A 23,435-nucleotide genomic window follows, 5' to 3' on the forward strand; every position below is an offset into this window, starting at 1 on the left:
GAGATTGCATCACTCAGTGAGGCAGTGTCAGAAACAATGCACTCAAATGGAGCGAGTGACGTCACGGTGAGGGGTAGGGTTAGGGGTTGGGTTAGGTGAGCCCATTAAAAAGCATTGGATGCAGCTCAGATTGCACTGCACCAGGTGTGCATCCAGACCCCTCTCAAACAAGTTTTTAGGCTTAAGAGTGAATATTTATGTTTAAAGATGATACATACTGTATTTAATTAGCTACTGTTACAATTACAAACTCAAGAGCTCAATACTCTCATTCCTCCAACATGACGCAATAATTGAAACTGGAATTGATATTTGATTAGCATTTATTAAGGAATTAACTTATGTGTCAAAAATAATCATGATAATGTATAGTCAGACGGTTATCACTGCGAAGTAAACTGGCTGATACAGGACCATGATTACTTATTTTAGTATTGTGACAGATCCCATCACTCCACTTCCTCCACAAGACATAGCTCACAGTCTCACTGTATTGCAGGTTTATTCAACAGGACCTCAACTCTCCGCTCTTTTTTTCCTCGTCTTTTGAAGCTCTGTCTTTATCACTCCTCCACCGCAGTGTGACCTGCAATAAACAAACACAGTACTTCAGTTAAATTTACTGTTTTTAAAAAACATCAGTTCTAAGCATAATTTATATAGAGTTCTAAGCATGAATGAGTACAGCCCTCACAGATTTCTTTTAAACTAATATTTTCTATAGACCATTTTGAGGAATGTAAACAAAAACAATGTTCCCAAAATATTTCCTGTTTTACATTTTTAATTTCTATTTCTTTCGAGAATTCAAAATGAGCCACATGTTGATAAATAATGTTATGATAGCTGTTTTAACATTAAGTTATGATTGAATTCCCTCATTACAGTTATGAAATAGTTTGATAACAAGCAGGAAATGTTATGGGCCAATGACATCACCACATTGAAATGATCTATAGGATGATATTTGTGCATACATTAGATTAGCCAGTACCAAAGCCGAAAACTATAAATAAAATTAAATTAAATTAAAAATATAATAAAATCAGAGTCTAAAAATAAGTACTCCCAAACTAATTTGTTTTTTTTTTAATGCAATTAACTCATTTTAGTTATTCCTAAAGGTGTTAAGTGATAAAACACTTATTTTTCATGAATATAACTGTTTAATGCAACTGTTTTGTGTAAAAATATATATACCAAAATATATTGTCTATTTTCACTGGGAAATGAATAAAAAATATATATACATTTTCAAAATTGGGCTTCTACATTTATGCAGAGCATTGTTTATTTACATATAGGACAACAAAATTACTAATGTTATATAGTGACACATAACTGTGTTTTAATATTGTTTTATATTAATACATAACTATTAAATGATAAATAAAATATATGAACTTGACGGCACCTGAGTCCCTCTCATTGGTCCAAACAGAAAGCGCAGTAATTGCCTTGGGTTTCCATTTTAGAATGGTTGTCATTGCGGGTTCTTCTTCTTCTGCATCTCCTTTAACCTACCGTCAACAAATGTCATTTGAATTTGGCTCCACACAAAATCATTGCACAGCAATATTTTTCAAAATGTATCTCAAAACATTTTGCTAGAGAAAAACTCACTTAGAGATAAAAAGATTTGATCCCAAAATGTGTTTATATTAACTGAATACTTTCACTTTATACAATGTGAATTCGGTGCAAAATCTGTGCATTGGTGAAGTGTTTGGGCTTACAGCAGTGACACTTACAGTACATTACATTGAACTGAACTAAACTGATCTTCAACTGTATTGAACTGAAGATTTGTACTAGAACTTATTAAGCTGCTTTTGCACAATCTACATTCTAAAAAGTGTAATAGAAATAAAAGTCGCTGGTCCGACTTCCAGCTGGGCCAGTTGGCATTTGTGTGTGGAGTTTGCATGTTCTCCCTGTGTTCACGCGAGTTTCCTCCAGATGCTCCAGTTTCCCCTAAAAACATGCAGTATAAGTTAATTGATTAAACAAAATTGGCCGTAGTGTGAATGAGAGACTTTAATATTTAACTTAACTAAACTTAAACCAGGGCAGCATGGAGAGGGCAGAACAGAGAGTTCGACTGGAAAATTATGGTTCCCCTGAAATCTTTTCAGAGGCTCCTGGGGCATACAACATCCGCAGCCGCTGTCACGCTGTTCGGACTGCTACATATAAACTATTTCAGCACTGACTTCATAATCAAGTCCCCAGACGCACATGGCATGCAGGCACACACCAAGTAACTGTCACTGCACTGTCACCACACCTTTAGCCCTTGGAGGGACCCTGCGTTTCTACAGGTCGGAGTGGTTCTACGACAGGCGTCCAGGCATGTTGTCATCTCAACAGATGCTTTCAGCATGGGGAGCCATGTGTTACGGGCATGCAGCCATGGGCCTGCGGAAAAGGACCCAGTTGCATTGGCATATCATATGCCTGGAGCTGTTGGCAGTATTTCTCGCTCTGTGCCGTCTTTTACCAGTGCTGGAGGGGGAACACGTGCTGGTCAGGCTGGACAGCACAGCGACGGTGGCGTATCCGCTCGCTCGCCAAGCTCGACTGTGCAGCCGATGCGCTCTCACGGCAGTCTCTACGTCCGGGAGAATGGAGACTCCACTCCGAGTCCGTCCAGCTGATATGGGCTTGCTTCAAGGAAGCAAACAGGTCGACCTTCAAGGAAGCGACGGCCCCTGCCTGCCAGATCCCTTTGAGAGAAGACCTCCTCTCTAAAGACAGGGCACCATCTGGCACCCTCACCCAGATCTTTGGAACCTCCACGTATGGTTCCTGGATGCAGCAAGAAAGACTTGGGTAACTTCAGGATAGGTTGGAGCGCAGGCTGTCGCCCTCCACACTGAAAGTTTACGTGGCTTTAATTCACTCCGCTTCCTCTCATGCCCTCTTGGGATCTCGCTGTGGTGCTTATGAGCATACACAAAGATTTGTTCGAACTACTTGACTCAGTATCCTTGAGATTTCTGTCCCTGAAGACAGCTCTGCTGGTCACGTTGGCATCGATCAAGAGGGTCAGGGATCTGGAGGCATTTTCAGTCAGTGACTCGTGCCTGAAATTTGGGCCGGCCTACTCTCACGTTGTCCTGAGAGTTCCTACCACACCGTTTAAGGACCAGGTAGTGAGCCTGCAAGCACTACCCACGGGGGAGGCAGACCCAGCCCTTTAATTACGGTGTTCTGTTCGCGCTTTGGAAGTTTATGTGCATCGCACTCAGAGCTTTAGATTCTTTGAGCAGCACTTTGTCTGTTATGGTGGTCAGCAAAAGGGAAGTGCCGCATCTAAACAGAGGTTGGCCCACAGGATCGTGGATGCCATCTCCTTCACTTTCCAAAGCCAGAGCAAGCAGAGTCCCCCAGCGGTGAGAGCGCACTCTACAAGGAGCGTCGCATCCTCTTGGGTGCTTGCACACAAGGGGTTCGAGTCTGATGAAGAATGTAGTAAATAACCAGTAATGTAGTAAGAAGAATGAAGTAAATAACAGGGTAAGAATGTGGTAAGATCTGAAAACGTGATAAAAATTGGACAAGGGCTTATCTTTTGCTGGAATGCTTTTGAAAACACTGACAGTTGGGTTTAGGGAACTAGGTGATCGGGTCAATCAGTGCTTTTAAAAACACTATCGGTTTGGTTTAGGTAAGGGGGTGGGTGGAGATATCGGTCTGTCGGTCAGTCAGTCAGTCAACAGCAGACTCTAGTGGATTTCTGCGAGAACAGTATGCACGAATAGCACCCTATTTGGAAAAAACTTTGATATCTGAAAAGGATTACACAGCAGCCTCTGGTAGATTTGCGAAAACAAACCTGCAAAAATAATATACATTTTAATAATGAGCCTTGGTTGGTTTTTAGTGTCTTGGTATGCTTTCATGTATTCAGGTATAATCTGTTTTCATGAGGGTCATTGCTTAAAACATAATTGAAATATATTTTATTTAGTTTTATCTAGTAGTTGGTAATGTTTACTAGCATACTAATCTGAAAAACTAAGTGCTCAAAACTAAAAACTCCACTCCTGATTAGTCTAAAAAAAAAGAACACTGCATGAGAGCTGTTGGCATGCAGCAGGCAAACTGCACCATTAAGAGGCACAGCAACAATATATCCAGAAGAGCTCCAGTGGCGTAGCACAAAATGCGGAGGCCCCCCTGCAGGGATCTCTGACGGGGCTCCCTGATAAAGGGGGGGAGATACGTCATACGTCAATTTGCATATCACTGACGTCATCACGTTCTACTGTTTCTGTTTAACAGCCTATGGTTAATAAAGGGGTATTTATAATTGCACTACACTTTCTACAAGCATGTTTATATAACTAAATTTATTGCTGTTTGAATACAGTATATCATTATAGATGTGTAACGTTAGTGAATGTGCAGTAATCTCTCACATGTAATAAACTCAGACAAGTTCAGAAACTGTCAATAAAATATCTGTGATTGTGAACAAGAAAAGAAAAAGCGGTCCAAATAAATTGTTAAAATAAAGTAGGAGTAGATCGGTTTGACTGTACAAGGGAAATACCTTAACACTGCCTGTGCTAAATCATTTGTCGTCGGTACGCAGAGGGGTGATCTGCTCTCAGGCTGCAGGTGGGAGAGGCTGCTGTACGAGGACTGACTGGGCCGCCTGTCAGTGCTGTGAGGCGGGGGAGGGGCCGGCGGCATCACACGCAGCTCGTTGAGAAGAGTAGGGACGGTACAGTATGGACAAATGACAGTCTAAAAAAATCTCCAATAACACACAAAAAAGTCGCTAGATTTGTCGCTAGGGGGGACTGAAAAGTCGCTAAATCTAGTGACAAAGTCGCTAAGTTGGCAACATTGGCGGCAAGCAATCAGAATGAAGTAGTCCACCGCTTGAAAGGTGTTCAGAGAACACAGACGTGTGAACTTTGGTTCCGACCACAGTTGTTCCCAACAGTTTATTGAAAATCGCGATGACGCGGGGCCCCCTAATCATGCGGGGCCCACCCGCGGTGCGTGCCCTGCGGGCCCGTCCGCTACGCCACTGAAGAGCTCATAAAACCTCTTCTCCAAAAGCCAAAATAGCAATAGAGAAGCTCTGTCCCTGATGGGGGTAAGGAGAACGCAACTAAAAAGTTTTCCATTCATTATTAGTTGTCTCCTTTAGTACTGGCTAGATTCAGTAATAAAAAAGTGTGAAAATGTGCACATCAGCATACTTTTAGGCCCCGTTTACACTAATGCATTTTTGTTTTTTACGCATGTTTTGCTACGGTTACGCCATCTGTCCACACTACGCCAGGGTTTTTGAGTGCCGAAAATGGAGCATTTTGGAAACAAGGAGAGGCCGTTTTCATTCTAAAACGCTGCTGCTCCGTCTCACTGTGGATGGGGGAAAACGGAGATATCTGAAATGGGAGGCGGGGCTGCCGACATTAGCCTATCTGATTGGGGCTTTTTTTTCTCACTATTAAGCAGCCTAACGTTACACACAGTTCAGTCCTGCATCCTCTTCTTGTAAGTTCAGACTTCGCAAGTTTGATCAAGGCTGCAGACTCTCCCTCCTCAGTTTGATATGGAAAACAGACTACCGAGGACACTGGTAAGTCTTTAAAGGGAACAGTGTACTTTATAACTTCATTCACATCACCCTGGTTACGTTGTTTCACTTTCTCAACAATAAAATGAAAACATGATTTAAACTGCCTATTTTGACAGCAGAAATGTTGAGGCATTGTGCTGCATTTATGAGCGTCATCTTTACTGTGTTGATATTTATTACAAAACGGAGCCTATAACAACTGCCTCCTTTCAATTTCAGTGAAAATACGAAACGTGACCTCTCTTTTACTGAATATCAGTTTTAATAATCTATAATTGCCATTATAAATGTATAACATACAATAGGTTTATACATTATAGAAAAAAGCAAGCGATTATTCAATATACAGAATGTAGGCTATGTGGTTACATTAATTATTAACCTATATTTGCGCTTAGCCAAAACACGTTACCTGAGAACAAGTAATAGATTCCAATGACCAAAGTCGGGGAATCTCGTTAGATATAGACAACAAGATGAATGAAATATCACGTTTAATAAATATAGTGAGATAAGATCCAGCGGGAGATGCTTGATGAGAAGTCTGACTAGCACAGCTCTCATCTGGGTAGATAGGCTGCAGCGCTTGCCCGAGAGTGTGTGTGTGGTCACATGATGTGCATTTTCAGGAATTTAATGTAGACGGAGAGCTGTTCAGAAACGCTGGGTGATACGCTAGTGTGGACGCGGATCGCTTTCATTCTAAAACACTGTTTTAAAACTAAAACGCACTAGTGTAAACGGGGCCTCAATGTACATTTCATGTCAAATAACGTGGACTATTTTATAAACTAAATTGTATTTAAATTGCAATTGAATGGAAGTGTATCATAGTTATAGCAGGATTTTTAGAGTGTTGATTAAATGATATCTAATGATATTTTTTACCTACCACGGGAGATCACATCCACCATAATATCTGCTGCTTATATTCCTCCCGACGCTGATGCAAAGCTGGCTATGAACGAACTTCATGCAGCCATCAGCAAACAACAGACTGCTCACCCGGAGGCTGCTTTTATTGTTGCGGGGGATTTTAATCACTCAAACTTTAAGACAGTGCTCCCTAAATTCCATCAAAACATCTGCCACACAAGGGGAAACAAAACATTGGACCATGTTTACACAAACATAGCTGAAGCCTATGCTGCGACCCCCCTCCCCCACCTGGGTCAGTCAGATCACCTTTCTTTGTTCCTTACCCCCAAATACTCACCCCTCATCGACCGTGTGAAGCCATCAGTGAGGACCATCAAAGTGTGGCCAGCGGGGGCAGACTCCACACTCCAGGACAGGTTTCAACACACAGACTGGGGTATGTTTGCTTCCCAGGCCACACATGGCTCTCACACAGACATTGACAGTTACACTTCTTCTGTTCTAGAATATATCAACACCACCATAGACAGTGTTACAACCCAGAAACAAATCACCACATACCCGAATCAGAAGCCATGGATGAACAAGGAGGTGTGCCTCCTGCTGAAGGCACGCAGCACTGACTTCAGATCAGGGAATGCACAGGCCTACAGCACTTCCAGGGCTAATCTGAAGAGGGGCATCAAAAAGGCCAAGCACTGCTACAAGCTAAAGCTAGAGGAGCACTTTTCCAACTCTGATCCTCGGCGCATGTGGCAGGGCATCCAGGCCATCACCAACTACAAACCCAGCCAGTCCACACCCACAGCCACAGACGTCTCCTTCCTGAACGAGCTAAATGACTTTTACGCCCGCTTTGATAGAGACAATAAAGAACCCTTCACCAGGATCACTTCCTCCACCGACCACTCACCTATCACACTCACCTCCTCAGAAGTACACAATGTGCGTAAGGCTGCTGGACCAGACGGTATTCCTGGGCGTGTCTTCAAAGCATGTGCGGAACAGCTCGCAGGGGGATTCACAGACATTTTCAACCTGTCGCTCAAACTAGCAGCTGTGCCAACATGCTTTAAAACCACTTCTATTGTGCCAATGCCCAAACACTCCAGCCCAACATGCCTGAATGACTACCGGCCTGTAGCACTCACACCCATCATCATGAAGTGTTTCGAGCGGTTGGTCCTGGCACATCTAAAAGACTCTCTGCCATCCACACTGGACCCACATTAGTTTGCCTACCGTGGCAACAGGAGCACAGATGATGCAGTCTCTATAGCACTGCACTCTGTACTCACACACCTGGACAATAAAAACACTTATGCACGAATGCTGTTTGTGGACTTCAGCTCAGCATTCAACACTGTCATACCCTCCAAGTTACTGATCAAACTAAGAGAGCTGGATATCGACACATCACTCTGCAACTGGATTATGGACTTTCTGACTAACAGACCTCAGAATGTTAGATCAGGTCACATCTGCTCCACCACCGTCACACTCAACACTGCTGTACCACAGGGCTGTGTGCTGAGCCCCTTCCTCTACTCCCTTTTTACCGTTGACTGTAGGCCTGTTAATAGATCTAACACAATCATCAAATTTGCAGATGACACCACAGTGATTGGTCTAATCAGCAACAATGATGAGACGGCCTACAGGGAGGAGATACAGCATCTGGCCACTTGGTGCACCGACAATAATCTGCTCCTTAACACCAACAAGACCAAGGAGCTCATTGTGGACTTCAGAAAGGGACGAACAGGCTCACATGATCCCATTCACATCAATGGGATGGCAGTTGAGCCTGTCTCATCCTTTAAGTTCCTGGGGACCCACATCTCAAAGGACCTTTCCTGGACCACCAACACCTCCAGCCTGATCAAGAAGGCTCACCAGCGCCTATTCTTCTTAAGGCAACTGAAGAAGAACCAGCTTTCATCAGCCGTATTGGTGAACTTCTACCGCTGCACAACAGAGAGCATCCTGACAAACTGTGTCACAGTCTGGTATGGAAGCTGCTCTGTTGCTGAGCGTAAGGCACTGCAGCGGGTGGTGAAAACTGCCCAACGCATCACAGGGACCACACTGCCAGCCATAGAGGACATCCAGAAGAAACACTGTTTGCGCCGAGCACGCAGTATTCTGAAGGACACCTTTCACCCCGCTCACAGACTGTTTTCTCTCCTGCCCTCCGGCAGGCGCTTCAGGCTCCCCCGGACAAAAACCAGCAGACTGAGGAACAGCTTTTTCCCCAGAGCTGTCTCCCTCCTGAACTCTGCCCCACACTGACTCTTTTGCCCCCCCAATACACCCCCCACTCTCCTCTAACTTAAACTCCTCGCAATAACTGCACTGTTTAACATTTGCACATATAAAATTTGCACATTCACTGCACCACATTGAACTGTTTACTTATTGAACTGTACGTACCCACTGCATATGGGCATTTGTAATTATGTACACACCCACCATACATATACACTTGTAATCATGCTTATTTATCTGCATACTACTGATTATTAATAGCAACCTGTACATATAATCATATATTGTAACATATACACTTGTAATCATGTTTATCTATCCCTGTACATATATTCATATATTGTAACATATACACTTGTAATCATGTTTATTTATCTGCACTCTACTGATTATTAATAGCAACCTGCACATATATTCATATATTGTAAATCTGCTCATAGCTTATCCAACCTGTATATAATTTTGATAGTACATCCATCTGTAAGTATCACCATAGTTTTTCTATAACTGCCCTTTCTAACTTATTCCTGTATCCTGCACTTGCTGCTATTGCACTGCTGGTTAGACTTAAACTGCATTTTGTTGCATTGTACTTGTACATGTGTAATGACAATAAAGTTGAATCTAATCTAATCTAATATCTCATAATTACATCTATTGTCTTTGATGAAAGAACTCTAATTCCAAATGTACTGATTGCAAGCGCACGTTCTATTTAATTTTGCGCACACATTTTTCACAAAAGTGTTCTCTTAATATGCCAAATACAACAAAACAGTTGAAAACTAAGGATATGTTTAAAAGACAACAGTTTAAATATATATATATATATATATGGCCTTAACTAATGAACTTACACTGAAATTAGTAATTAATATAAATGTAAATATGGTGTAAATACATAGTTTTACATTGTACTTATGCTTGATTAAAAACCAGCATGTACAACATCTGTAATTTCTTTCAGAAGTACATTTATAATTACACTGTTGACCATCCCTTACACCTTAACCCACCCTTAAACCAACCTATACCACCAAATCTTTACCTCAATAGCACCAGGCGTGTTCTGCAATACATTATAAACACATCAAATATATTGTATTTATATTTTGATTGTCATAGTAAAGGCCATTTAATATAAAGCAGGACCAGTGCCAGTTTTTGAAAACAGTTTAAACATGCAAAGAAAAACAAAAAGGCAGGAATCAATTGTCTAATAAATTTACCCTGGGAAGCCAGATTCTTCCACCTGAAATACACTTCAGGTCATGAATTTACATCTCATATATATGATGCATATAGTTTAAACTCACATACCTGCTCCATCTGGAGATACTCTCCATGCTGCTCACAACCAATGTCAAACACATACTTGCCTGGCCCAGAAGGCTAGAAAAAAAAGATTATATGAAAATAACTGTAAAATACATATAATTACAGCTGCCGTTAATAAAGAACATAATAATATGTAGGCTCTCCTCTGGTTTTGAGGTCACCATATAAATATATGTTAAACATTTATACTATACAGTCCCTGACAAAAGTATTGGCGTTTATCTATGTTGTACAAACACCTGCTATTATTAATCTGACTTTTAATTAATCAACTGGTGTTACAAATAGCTCATATGAAAAGCTAAAACCCTCCCAGATGATTTTTAATGCAGTAAAATAAGTTAGTTTCACTGAAAAAAAGATTTATCATTCAATTATGACAGAATAGTCAAATTTTAGAAAGACAAAAGTTGTCACCTATACAAAAATTAAACAAATTTACTGCAAATAATACAAAATGTCAGAAAACTAAGCAGTGGTGCTGTGAGATCCTAGTTTAATCTTGTATGATTTCCATGAGTTTGAAGGACTGCATCCATGTGGTTTGGCAAGGATTCATACAATTTATTAATGAAGTCATAAGGAATAGCAAAAAAAAAAAAAAAAAAAAAAAAAGCCGTCTTGCATGCCTCCTCGAGTTAATCAATATTCTTTGGTTTCATCTTTCATGCTTCTTCTTTCATTCTACCCCACATATACTCAATGATGTTCATGTCTGGTGACTGAGCTGGCCAATCCTGCAGCATCTTACTCTTCTTCGCCTGGAGAAGGAAGTGTGCAATAGAGCACATCCTGCTGCAGAATTTGGCCTCTTTTTAGTTGGGATAATAAGAGGTAGCTAAGATTTCTTGGTATTTTAGACTATTGATGTTGCCTTCCACCCTGCAGATCACTCACACACCCCCATACTGGATGTAACCCCAGACAATAATTTTTCCACCGCCAAACTTCACTGTTTTCTGGGTGAATTTCAGATCCATCTTGTTAGCAGGCTGTGGGCCATGGCAAATGCCACACATTTTTTCAATTGTCTTTTGTTTAGTGCTGTCTTCTGGGTGTGGATACAGCCATGGAGGCCATTTCGAGAGAATCCGACAAACTGTTTTGTTGACAGGGACTTCAGGTGACTAGGTCTCATGGAGCTCTGTTGCATTGGAAAATAGGCTGGCCTTGGATTTTTAAGCCAACAAGCGGTCCACTTCTGTCTTGCGAGGTCTCTTCGATATATATTTATCCTTTGTACTTGACACTGAGACACATAAAAGGTGTTTGCTACATCAGCAGTGGATCTAGTCTTCAGCCTCTTGATAATCAACACTTTAGTCTCAGGGTGAATCTTAGGCATGTTTGCAGAGGTCTAGTTGCAGTTGATGTGAAGGTCTAGTGTACTGGGGTTATTTTTATACATACCTGAGACCTAATTGATCCATTATTCTAGTCCATTAGTCATATCCATTAGTCCATAGGTGAAGCTCATATGACAAGGTGACAACACTTCCATCTTTGCAAAAAATGACTTAATTGGCTTTACAAAGCTGGGAGTATTACATTACTTTGACAGTTTTATTTTGCATTGAAACATTTTTACAAAAGCTGTTGAGCCATTTTTTACATAATAAAAAATCTTGATAGGAAATATTTCAGTTACACTTCAGGTCAATTTGTACACAAGTGACAAGACTTTTGTCAGGGACTGTATAGATACTGCATTTAGAACTAAATGCTATTCTCTCATGATGGTAACTAAGTGTAAATAGATATAGTAATATGTTTTCAGCTCAGATTATAATTTGTAGAGCATAACTTACATTATTATTGATAAAGTTGCCTTGATATCTGTGGTTCAGATAGATGAGCTCGCCAGCTGACTCCATTTTACCCATTATCCATGTGCCCACATACTGTGAACCTGTGTCATGGTATGTGTATGCACCCTGTCCATGTCTGCAAAAAAAAAAAAACATTTTAATTCAAAGCTGCAGTAAAATACTAAAGTTACACTTTATGTTAATGTGTCCTTGTTACACTGTAACTGTTCATTTACCTACTGAGTAATATATATTAACCACGTGTACTTACTAAAGTATATGGTTAGTGTCACAGCCACCAAGTTGAGTGCACATCACACACACTAGAGGGCACTCCACACACACACACACACACACACACCAGTTGACCACTGATTACACAGCTAAAAGCTCATGAGGACTGACATCCAGGACTATATATACACCTCACCCTCAACAGATCTCAGCTTGTATCACTAGCGTTTTCCCAGTTCTTGTTTTTGGTATTTACCCGTGTTTTGATTTTGGATCATTTTGGGATGTCTGATGTGTTTTTAAGCCTGCCAACATCATTGCCTGACTTTATGGATTTCGCTACTGGATTACCCATGTTGTATTGTTCGCTCCTGTTGACTCTGCCTGTCTGACCATTCCTTTGTTTCAAAAAAAGCTTCATTTGGAACTTTACCTTTGTGTGCACACATGTCACAGTAAGGATTATGATGAGGGATAGGTCTAAGGTTAGTTGCATGATATAATTAGGCATAATTAATTGTAATCATGTAATCTAGTTTCAAATAAATAAATAAATAAATATATATATATATATATATATATATATATATATATATATATATATATATATATATATATATATATATATATATATATATATATAGACACACACACACACTACAGAATTTTAAGCCTGATTTGAGCCCAAATTAAAAGTTAACAAGCTCATCGATAGATCGGGCTGTGAACGAGAAGAAATCTGCAGGTGCCCGGCAATCTTTATGTGTGAACACTGCATCAAAGACACTTGCTGAAGCATCGCCGACACCTCGCAGACAAAAGTCCAGTATCTAGCATGCTGAATATTCCAGAGCAGTCGGCCGACTCGACCCCTTGCGGTCAGATGAAGTAACGACAGGACTCCTCCCTCAAAATATCATTGGCTGTGTGAGTCCTAATGCCCCAGTAAAAGTGAAGGGGACACTACACTGTCAGTGGGTGCCGTCTTTCAGATGAGACAATAAACCAAGGTCCTGACTCTGTTTTCACTAAAAATCGTATGGCACTTCTCTTAAAGATTAGGGATGTAACCCCAGTGTCCCAGCTAATTTCCCTCTCGGGCTTTAACCATCATAGTCTTCCAATCATTCCCATCCACTGAATTGGCTCTATCACTGTCTCTCCACTCCCCCTGCTGTGTGTGGTGAGCGCATCGTTGGCCGGTGGCTGCCATTGAATTATCCAAGTGGATGCTGTACACTGGTGGTGGTGGTGTGGAGAAACCCCTCTCATGATTTTGAAGCACTTTGGGTGTATGGCCATACAATATAAACATGCTTTAAAAATACACATTACATTACATAAAGCCAATGTACAATATCAATTAATAGCCAGCAAATTAAATACCTTTGATGGTGCAGCCATTCACCATCGTATGTGTCTCCGTTAGGGTATGTGTAAACACCAAGACCTTGCCGCTGGTCATCCACCCACATTCCTGAACAAAAGAAAGAACTACTATGTGAGACAACCTTATTTTAAACAACCTTCTTTTTACACAACATTATACTATGTGAGACAACCTTATTTGAAACTCCAAACCAAAGGTCACCCAACTTGTTCCTGGAGGGCTGGTGTCCTGCAGAGTTTAGCTCCACTCCTAATCAACCGCACCTGAACAAGCTAATCAAGCTCTTACTAGGTATACTTGAAACTTACAGACAGATGTGTCGAGGCAAGTTGGAGCTAAACTCTGCATAAACACCGGCCCTCCAGAACTAAGATTGGTGATCGCTGCTTTAAGCTATAAATATTGGTAAAACCTCTGAGCTTTTAATGTAAAAACGTATAAGTAAAATTGGCATTAACAAAGTTTAAGTACTGCAATAGAATGGTTTAGTTTTTATATAGGATATTCTACCAGAAATGTATATTTTTACTTATAAAAAAACATTACAGGGTCTGACTTATGCTGTAGTAAAACTAGAGTTTAAGCGTGCAAAATTCTGTGTACGGCGCTGTGAAAAGGGGTGGGATTAAACAAGATAATTACACATTTAAAAATTGAGCGATTGGTCCATATTTTAAATTTCTGTCCAGAAAGGTCATGTTTTGATATTTGGTTGGTTTCACGCAGTCAAGTAATGCGATTTCGCAGGTCAGAGTTTACCAAGCTTGAACCTCGCAACGCAGCGAACTGTGAAACTTGTCGCATGACCTTGCATTTCCGGTCTGACGCATCCGAGTGCATATGAATAGAAGTCTATGGGAAGAAAATTCCAGTGTGACCACAGCTTTTAGACCACAAGTTTGATTCCCAAATAAGGGACACCAGAGGGTTAAAGCTGTACTACAAACCACACCATCTAGCGTGGATGATGATTTCAGTTTATCCAAGCAGATGGAACTTTTTCTTTGAATGTGTATGTATGTATGTATGTATGTATGTGTGTATGTGTGTATGTGTGTGTGTATATATATATATATATATATATATATATATATATATATATATATATATATATATATATATATATGAATTAACGTTGACAAATGCTCCAGACTCTGTTTCAATCATCTGCAAAAACAAAAGTTAATTTAAACATTTTTTTAAAATAAAAAAAGTTTTCGTGAGAATCCCCACTATGGAGAATTGTCAAACTAAGTCTAAACTGTGGATTATTTAAGTCTGAGGGAATATGCAGAGAAGTCCATTGCAGACACACACAAGCAGGAACATTCAGGAAGACACAAATGTCAGTAAATACAGGTAAATACCAGCACTCAGGAGAATGCTAGAAACCAGTATAATTATCAAGGGAGAGTAATTGCTTGGAGAGACGATTGACTGACTGAAGGTGAGTGCTCTTTATACTGTCTGTATGTGTCTGTGAACAGGTGCAGTCAATTAGTAATCAGGTGATAGTGAACGTCTAAACTTGCAATATCTGAATTGTTTTTTTTTTTCTTCTAAATAACAGTTTTAGCATAACAAAAGTATTCAAGTTGTAGGTTCAATTTGGCTGAGGACAAGGACAATGACAGGGTTTGTACAAGGGATGTGTGATTTGGGGAAAATACCTATTTCTGATTTTTTTTGACAGATATTGTGATTGCGATTTGATTCAAGATTTAATTCAAGCTTCAAGCTGATTTTAATTTAAGCTTCAGCTCAATCATCTGTAAGCCGTGGCAACAATTCTGCGACAGCTTTTAAAAATTACCTGTTTTTGTTCAGTGTCTGTGACCTTTAATCCAAAATATATTTATATTATCGACATGCTGTTTTCTTTGATATTAATTTGTCTATTAATGCTTCTGAAGCAGCAGACGCCATAATCCCACTTGTGGGCGTAGTTCTGCTCACTTAATTGGCTAGTTATAAAGTCCCGGTCAGGTCACATGATTTTGGCACAATTTCCTTGACGTAGGGTGTCATAAATGACAAATGGATGTCTTGACACAAGATCGTTTCTTCTTGTGTAATGTCATAGTTTAAGACAACCGATACCATGTCTGCGATGCCTCTTGACACCATAGCAGAAAGTCTAGAATGTTTAATTTTCCTAACATAGTTGACTGGTATTGAAGCACTTTACCTCAAATTCATTTATTCATTCATTAATTTTCTTGTCGGCTTAGTCCCTTTATTAATCCGGGATCACCACAGCGGAACGAACCGCCAACTTATCCAGCAAGTTTTTACGCAGCGGATGCCCTTCCAGCCGGAACCTATCTCCGGGAAATATCCACACGCACATTCACACACACACTCATACACAATTTAGCCTACCCAATTCACCTGTACCGCATGTCTTTGGACTGTGGGGGAAACCGGAGCACCTGGAGGAAACCCATGTGAAGGCAGGGAGAACATGCAAACTCCACACAGAAACGCCAACTGAGCCGAGGTTCGAACCAGCGACCTTCTTGCTGTGAGGCGACAGCACTACCTACTGTGCCACTGCCTCACCCCTTTACCTCAAATGTTATTCATTATTTTTGTTTACATATATGCATATATATTTTATGTTGCAGCCTCCTACGATTTTACTAATCGCAATGTTTTAAATTGCGATTCGTTTTCGATTAATTGCACAGCCTTAGTTTGTACAGTGTAAAGTGTTTTAATTTAAAAAAAAAATCTAAGAACCAAATGTATGACACATTCCTTAACGAATAACTCGTAGAAGTCCATTTTAGAAATATTTGGGATGAAATACTTTTAATTTACTGTATTAATGTTTTTATTTCAGTGATAGGTAATGTACATTTCTGGTAGAACATCCCATATATGTATATAAAATATGTTTTTTATACCTATCATATAATTTTTATTATTTTTGTAAGTATGTTGACATTTTTTTAATTAAATATTTTAGTTTAGAAATATTTGTAATATTTGTCAATTTTATTTAAGTTTTTTCTCAGTTATACGTTTTAATTACTTAAACTTATTCCAGTTAACGTTAGTTGCCAAACTTCAGTCTTCAGTCTATTTCTTCAGTCTAAGTCTTCAGTCTATTTCCAGTTGTAAACTGTGTTGTTCACTCATGGTCAGATTGATATACTTGGGGTGATGTGGAAAATAAATACATACCTTCATATTTGGAACCATCTGGGTAATAAAATGTGCCCTCTCCATGCTTTAAATTCATGTACCATTCGCCAGTGTATCTGGCCCCATTCTTGAATTTATACGTGCCCTGATAATCCAGACAACACAAGATTTAGAAACGGCATAAACTGGGAAAGCTAAATAGTGTATTCAAGTAAATGACCTGGCCGGATCTCTTGCCATTTTCATATGCTCCTTGGTAAGTGTCTCCATTAGGCAGGACAGCTTTGCCCTGTCCATGTCTTTCTCCAGCTTCATTTCTGTCTCCCTCATATTCCTGCAACACAAAAGGAGCTAAAGTTACAGTCATCTGCTGTTATCTGAATAAAGCCCCCGACAGTGACTGACCCCCAGCGAGCCTCGCTCCTCGTCAAACTCTTCAGAACCAACGTCAGACATGATAAACCTGAGCTTAATACTAAAGAACAATCCCAAAGAAAAACTTGACTTCAAGGTTGTTAACTATTACCATAGCAACGCCGTATGTATTAAAGACGCATGCGCGAAATGGCTTTCACTCCTTCAAATGCTTCAAAATAATGTATTACTTTTACAGTCAGGTTAATTTCATTGATTCCAGAGGTGTCCAAACTCGGTTGCGTTATATATTTAGTGTGTGTGTGAGTGTGTGTGTGTGTGTGTGTGTGTGTGTGTGTGTGTGTGTGTGTGTGTGTGTGTGTGTGTGTGTGTGTGTGTGTGTGTGTGTGTGTGTGTGTGTGTGTGAGTGCGTCTTAACTCCAACATACATATAAATACAAGAAAAACAAACTTCATTTTCATTTTCAAAGTCTTTACAAACTTCATTTTCATTGACTAATTGATTGAAATCACATCCCATATGAGAAAAAAAAAATAATAATTAATATAGGAGAGGGGTGAGTACAGAACGGCTGGCTTTTATTTTGACGGGATAGCAGCCTGTACAGAAGCTCGTGACAGACCACTTGACTCAATTTAGACTGTCACGTGACCGTTGTTCTCGAAAACAAGGATGTGAGCTAGAAACAATATACAGAGCTGCAAGAAAGACAGCAACTTTAGTGTTTCTGCGAGCCTGGGGCAGAAATGAAGTATTCCGTTTATTTTCTTCACGCCGTGCTTCACTGTTGGATTGTGGGGTTGGTCGTTTCTATCGTAAATGGAAAGCAGGTCTGGCCAGTGCCTTACAAGTGAGTTGCAGCCACTTGACTTTTTTTTTTTTTTGCTGAGTGTGTGATCACATGGTTTGAATGTTAAATGATTTAATGATTTCTTATACACAAACGTTTAAGATGAGTAAGATTTAATTTTATTAACCTCATCAAACATACATTTGATATATATATATATATATATATATATATATATATATATATATATATATATATATATATATATATATATATAATAGTTTATTATTAATGTCTGTGGTGAAAACTGTTGGCTAGGGCTGCTTCTTTATATTTCTGTATTTACTTCACTTCAACATGTTAAATTGTCCACAGTGAACTTAAGCATTTATGATGCAAACAAATAAATGCTGTTATTTTGTTTTAATAAAAGAATGTGTTACAGGAAGCAGACAAAAAAATTCAAGATTGTTGATTGTACAACTTATTATTAATGCCAGTAAAAATAATTAGTGCCAGCAATAAATGTGCTGTTTTGCTTTTCTATTTTGATCAATTATTACTGGCACTAACAGTAATAATTGATCATAACAGAAATGCAAAACAGCCCATTTAAATGATTTCTAAACGACGGTGCGACACTTATGGAGGACAAAACCTGCAAAAGCAATAAATAAATAAATACAAAAATAAATAAAGAAATGTATATATAATTTTACAAATTCCTGCATAAGTTAAATGATTAATAAATAAATGTTCAAATAAGTGAATAAATATATGCATAAATTGCAGCTTAAATAAAACAATAAATAAAAATAATAAATACGCAAATAAATAAGTAAATAAATAAATGTTTATAAATCTTCAAATTCCTGCATTAATAATTATATAAATAATTAATAGTGCGGTGTGAAAGGGGAAAAATCTACTTTCAGTTTAGCATTTTCTTATTCCGAAAACATCCATGTAATTTATTTAATTTTCATGCTCGCACTATTATATATTTATTTATACTGGAATTTGTGGGTTTTAAAATATATATTTATGTATTTATTTGCATATTTATTTATTGTTTTATTTATGCAGGAATTTGTGGGTTTTATATATATATATTTATTTGCATATTTATTTATTGTTTTATGCAGGAATTTGTGGGTTTGTTATTTTTTTTTTATTTGCATATTTATTTATTATTTTTGCAGGTTTTGTCCTCTATAGACACTACAGAGTTTTGATGCTTAAACATGTTTCATTTTAAAGTACATTTAATAAGGAAACAGTCATTTTAAAGTGTAATAGTATTTTGCAGTTTTACACCTTATGCTGTATTTTTGATTAAATAAATGCAGCCACGGTGAGCAGAATAGCTTTCTTACTGAATCTTACTGATACTAAACTTATGACTACTATTAGTAATTAATTAATTACATTCCTAATAAAACATACAAAAGCAAATTTAACACCATCTTATCAATTTCTAGGCGAGTCGACAAGCGTCCAGATGTTGATCCTTTCTGCCAGGCTTTATACCCATTCTGCCCCACTGGAGATCCAGCTGGTCAGATACCTGTCATGAAAGAATCTGACCTCATCTCCATCTTCAGACTTCAGACTCCTGTGTGGGAGTTTAAATACGGTGACATCATGGGAAAGTTTGTAAGTGGACTTTTTGCTTTTTTTCATTAGGAGTTTATTTTTGAGTCTAATCAAGTGTTTTGCACTGTCCAGCACATCATGCATGATGCCGTCGGCTTTGCGAGTGCAAATACCGGAAGAAATTACACTATGGAGTGGTACGAGCTGTTTCAGCTTGGGAATTGCACGTTTCCTCATGAAAGAGAGGGTTTGAGTGCTCCTTTCTGGTGCAACCAGGGAGCCGCTTGCTTCTATGAAGGCATTGATGATATACACTGGAAACAGAATGGGAGTCTGGAGAAAATAGGAGAAATTTCAGGTAGGTTTCTTAACGTTAATTTATTCATGAAAAAAAAAACTTATCGTTTATTGTATATATAGATTGAAGATGAAACATGATTTCAAGCATTTAAGTGGACCTATTATGTGTCTTTTTACTAGATTTAAAGTAAGTGTCCGATTTCCCTAGAGTGTGTTTGTGAAATTTCAGTTCAAAATACCAAACAAATAATGTTTTTTAACTCTTTGAAATGGGATGTCATGGTGGCATAATCACCTCACACCAAAAAGGTCGCTGGATCGAGCCCTGGTTGGGTCACTTGGCATTTCTATATGGAGTTTGCATGTTCTCCACGTGTTCACATGGGTTTCCCTCGGTCAAAGAATATTGAAAATATAGGTAAATTGAATAAGCTGGATTGGCCATAGTGTGTGTAAAAGAGTGTGTATGTTGTGGCTGAAAAGGCATCAACTGCATAAAACATATGCTAGATAAGTTTTCAGTTCATTCCGCTGTGGTGACCCCTGATGTGTGACACGACTAAGCCGAAAAGAAAATGAATAAATAAATGTACTATTTGAAACTGCCCCTTTTAGGCTTTGACCCTGTTAGTGCTATTTTGGTTAACTTTAAATTGAAATGAGATTTTGCTCCCAGCCCTACTTTCAAAAGAAGGCGGAGCTACAAATGCCTACGTGTCAGCATAGTGGCAGATTCAAAAGCAAGACTAACTTCATGTGCTAATGAAGGAGAGATCATCACTAATGAGCAAGGCTTTCCCCTTTGATGACACGTACAAATGTCAATCAAAGTGTTTCTGCGGATTGTTTTTATGAAATGTGATTATAAAAAAAAAAAATTAAAACCTTTTTACCATTAGAAGCTTCTTATATTCACAGACTATTGCCACACAACTGTTTAAACCCCTTATAATTATTATTATTTTTTTGCATAATAGGTCCGCTTTAAAGCAAAATGTGTAAATATATATGAATTACTTTGTTCATAACATTTCCTGATTATTTTTATATGTTAATAATTTAGTAAATAACATGATTTACATAAAACACCCATTGCATTAAAGCTGAATAAATAAGCTTTACATTAATGTATGGTTTGTTGTCATAAGACAAAATTTGATCAAGTCTGAACTCTGAGTTTAAAAAAAATCACCTACAAATTTTTTCAACAAGTTTTTAACAGTGGGTATTACTCAAACTTTGACTCACATATTACTTCTTTATAATATAGTCTACTCGTATTTCTTAAAAGTAATCAAAAAATTTGTTTTGATATATTTACATTGGGGAATATACTAAATATCTTCATGGAACTTGATCTGTACAGAAAAATCTATATTTTTGGGGAATATACTAAATATCTTCATGGAACTTGATCTGTACAGAAAAATCTATATTTTGACCCCCCCCCCCAACATTGGTGGTCCAGAGTCAAAAATTTATATATCAAAAAAACCTAAAAAGAAAAGAAAAAAAACTCAATCTGAAATATTTAAATCCAACAACTCCAGTTGTTTAATGACTCTCTGTTTAATGAATGTTTTAATTGAAGTCTCTGTTGTGGATCGTATCTGAGGCCAAAAAAACAAATGAACTGTAATTTTAAAAATGTATTACTTCAGACAAATAGATTTGACAGCAAATTTGGCAGCAAGATTTTTGTCATAATTTAAAATTCAAGTTTTTTTTTTTATTTCAAAATTCCTTTGGATATGTTACTAAGTTTATGTCAGTATAAGTGTTTTTCAATATTTTTCACAATTATATATTTATTGTATTTGTATATTTGTTTATTTTAATGTTTATTATTATTGTTATTATTATTATTATTATATACTGTTTTATATATATATATATATATGTGTGTGTGTGTGTGTGTGTGTGTGTGTGTGTGTGTGTGTGTGTGTGTGTGTGTGTGTGTGTATCCTTCTTTTTCCCCTTAATTTTTTTTTTTTTTCAAAAGTGCTGTTTAATGGAGCAAGGAAAGTTTCATAGTATTTCCTGTTATATTTTTTAATGTTAGAGAAAGTCTTATTTCTTGTAGGTTGGCTGAAATAAAATGTAAAAACTGCTTTAAAGGTCAATATTATTAGTCCCCTAAAATATTTTCCCAATTTTCTACAGAAAAAAACACTGTTGTCCATTGAATTTTCTAAATTATCTCACATGCCTAGTTAAGCTAGTTTAGCCTTTAAATTACACTTAAGGCTGAATACAAGTATCTTGCAAAATAACTAGATTAATAATAGTTGCTGTCATAATGCAAAGACAAAAGAAATTGTCATTAGAAATGAGTTAGAAAGTTTTGTTGGAAAAAAATCTTCCGTTAAAAAGCACTATGGGAGAGTATTTAAAAAATAAAGTAATTTTTCCAACTGTATTATTACATTCTAGGTAACCCATTTTGTTAGATAATATTACATTTGTGACATTGGTTTTATGTTAAAGTACTACAACTTATAATAGGTTTATATTAACAGTGAACATAAGAATATTTCTGTTTTGAGTTGTTGACATTTTAATGCTGTTTCTCTCACATATTTTTTTGTTTTTTTAGGCAAGCTGTTTAATGAAATGGCTCGCTGGGTTCAGGAGGACAATGAAACGGGTGTTTATTATGAGACTTGGACTGTAAAGTCTGACTCCGGTGCAAATTCCACAACGTGGTTCGACTCCTACGATTGTTCCCAGTTTGTTCACCGCACATATAAGAAACTAATGGACCTGGGAACGCAACTGTCCAGCCAGACCCCACTGAAATACACAAAGATCTATCTGTACAGCGGGGAGCCTCTCTATTTGGGGGATGACAGCATCTTTCAGCAGTCTTCTACAAAAGATCTGGCCGCAGATATCAGACAGTTTTATTACTCGTTTCGCTCTCACCAATCAATGGTAGAGATGATCAAAAGTCTGTTAGAGGCTCTTGAAAAGATGGTCGTGGAAAAGACTTTCTATTTCTACTACAACTCTCAGTACTGGAAGTTGCCCATGAAATATCCTTACTTAAAGATCACCTACGAGGAGATTCCTTTTCCATGACTAAACACTTTTCGGTAAAATAGATTTGGTATAACATAAGCATTCGATTTTTAAAGGAACACTCTGTACTCTGTGAAAAAGTATCTGTAAATTCTTAGTTTACATATTTTGTGATTCACAAGTGTTATCCGTATCCGTTAATTTATGGTTGTAAATTGCATTATGGGACGTAGATCTCTGCTCTGTCGACTTTTGATTTTGAAAATTCAGCTCTACAGTTTAACAAAGTAACTTTTATTGACATTTTAGTAGTTTGAAGTAATATAATGGATAATGTAATGTATATACAGTGCATGCGGAAAGTATTCATATTGCTTCACATTTTCCACATTTTTTATGTTACAGCGTTATGACAAAATGGAATAAATTAATTTATTTCCTTAAAATTCTACACACAATACCCCATCATGACAATGTGAAAAAATATTTTTTTCAAAATTGTTGAAAATGTATTCAAATATAAAAAACATGAAAAATCACATGTACAAGTATTCACAAGTATTCAGTACTTTGTTGATGCACCTTTGGCAGCATAAACAGCCTCAAGTCTTTTTGAATATGATGCCACAAGCTTGGCACACCTGTCTTTGGGAATGTTTGCTCATTTGCCTTTGCAGTACCTC

The 23,435-nt window shown here is 37.9% G+C and overlaps 2 protein-coding genes across 5 annotated transcripts; one reads left to right on the forward strand and one right to left on the reverse strand.

Annotated features, from left to right (window-relative positions):
- Window positions 1–305: 305 nt before the first annotated feature.
- Window positions 306–17,342, reverse strand: rsph1 (radial spoke head component 1). 4 transcript variants are annotated; one of them, XM_087267679.1, is made up of 8 exons: window positions 17,196–17,342; window positions 16,907–17,003; window positions 16,709–16,814; window positions 13,516–13,606; window positions 11,896–12,031; window positions 10,070–10,141; window positions 1,415–1,520; window positions 306–586 (listed from the first exon to the last, which is right to left on the reverse strand). In XM_087267679.1, exons 2-8 carry the CDS (start codon window positions 16,997–16,999, stop codon window positions 564–566), a joined length of 627 nt encoding a protein of 208 aa, XP_087123805.1. In that variant the 5' UTR covers window positions 17,000–17,003; window positions 17,196–17,342; the 3' UTR covers window positions 306–563. The 4 variants fall into 4 exon arrangements, with proteins under 4 accessions (XP_087123805.1, XP_087123803.1, XP_087123804.1 ...); XM_087267677.1 differs by having other exon boundaries at window positions 16,890–17,003; XM_087267678.1 differs by having other exon boundaries at window positions 17,075–17,204.
- A 356-nt stretch (window positions 17,343–17,698) lies between these two features.
- cln5 (CLN5 lysosomal BMP synthase) lies at window positions 17,699–23,198 on the forward strand. The gene is made up of 4 exons (XM_087267670.1): window positions 17,699–17,895; window positions 19,317–19,491; window positions 19,564–19,789; window positions 22,328–23,198. The coding sequence occupies exons 1-4, from the start codon at window positions 17,792–17,794 to the stop codon at window positions 22,810–22,812; spliced, it is 990 nt and encodes a 329-aa protein (XP_087123796.1). The 5' UTR covers window positions 17,699–17,791; the 3' UTR covers window positions 22,813–23,198.
- Window positions 23,199–23,435: the final 237 nt, after the last annotated feature.

The sequence above is a fragment of the Danio rerio genome, chromosome 9 (genome assembly GCF_052040795.2).
Source record: "Danio rerio strain M-AB ecotype USA chromosome 9, GRCz13ab, whole genome shotgun sequence".
Taxonomy (NCBI): domain Eukaryota; kingdom Metazoa; phylum Chordata; class Actinopteri; order Cypriniformes; family Danionidae; genus Danio; species Danio rerio.

Excerpts from the sequence above, each read along its gene's own strand:
- rsph1 (XM_087267676.1), bottom strand. The coding sequence starts at position 17,125 with ATGTCTGACGTTGGTTCTGAAGAGTTTGACGAGGAGCGAGGCTCGCTG. Across the intron at positions 17,004-17,074 it reads AGGAGCGAGGCTCGCTGGGG|GAATATGAGGGAGACAGAAA; the intron begins GTCAGTCACTGT and ends TTTGTGTTGCAG. Across the intron at positions 1,521-10,069 it reads AGTATCTCCAGATGGAGCAG|GTTAAAGGAGATGCAGAAGA; the intron begins GTATGTGAGTTT and ends TGTTGACGGTAG.
- cln5 (XM_087267670.1), top strand. The coding sequence starts at position 17,792 with ATGAAGTATTCCGTTTATTTTCTTCACGCCGTGCTTCACTGTTGGATT. Across the intron at positions 17,896-19,316 it reads GTCTGGCCAGTGCCTTACAA|GCGAGTCGACAAGCGTCCAG; the intron begins GTGAGTTGCAGC and ends ATCAATTTCTAG. Across the intron at positions 19,790-22,327 it reads GAAAATAGGAGAAATTTCAG|GCAAGCTGTTTAATGAAATG; the intron begins GTAGGTTTCTTA and ends TTGTTTTTTTAG.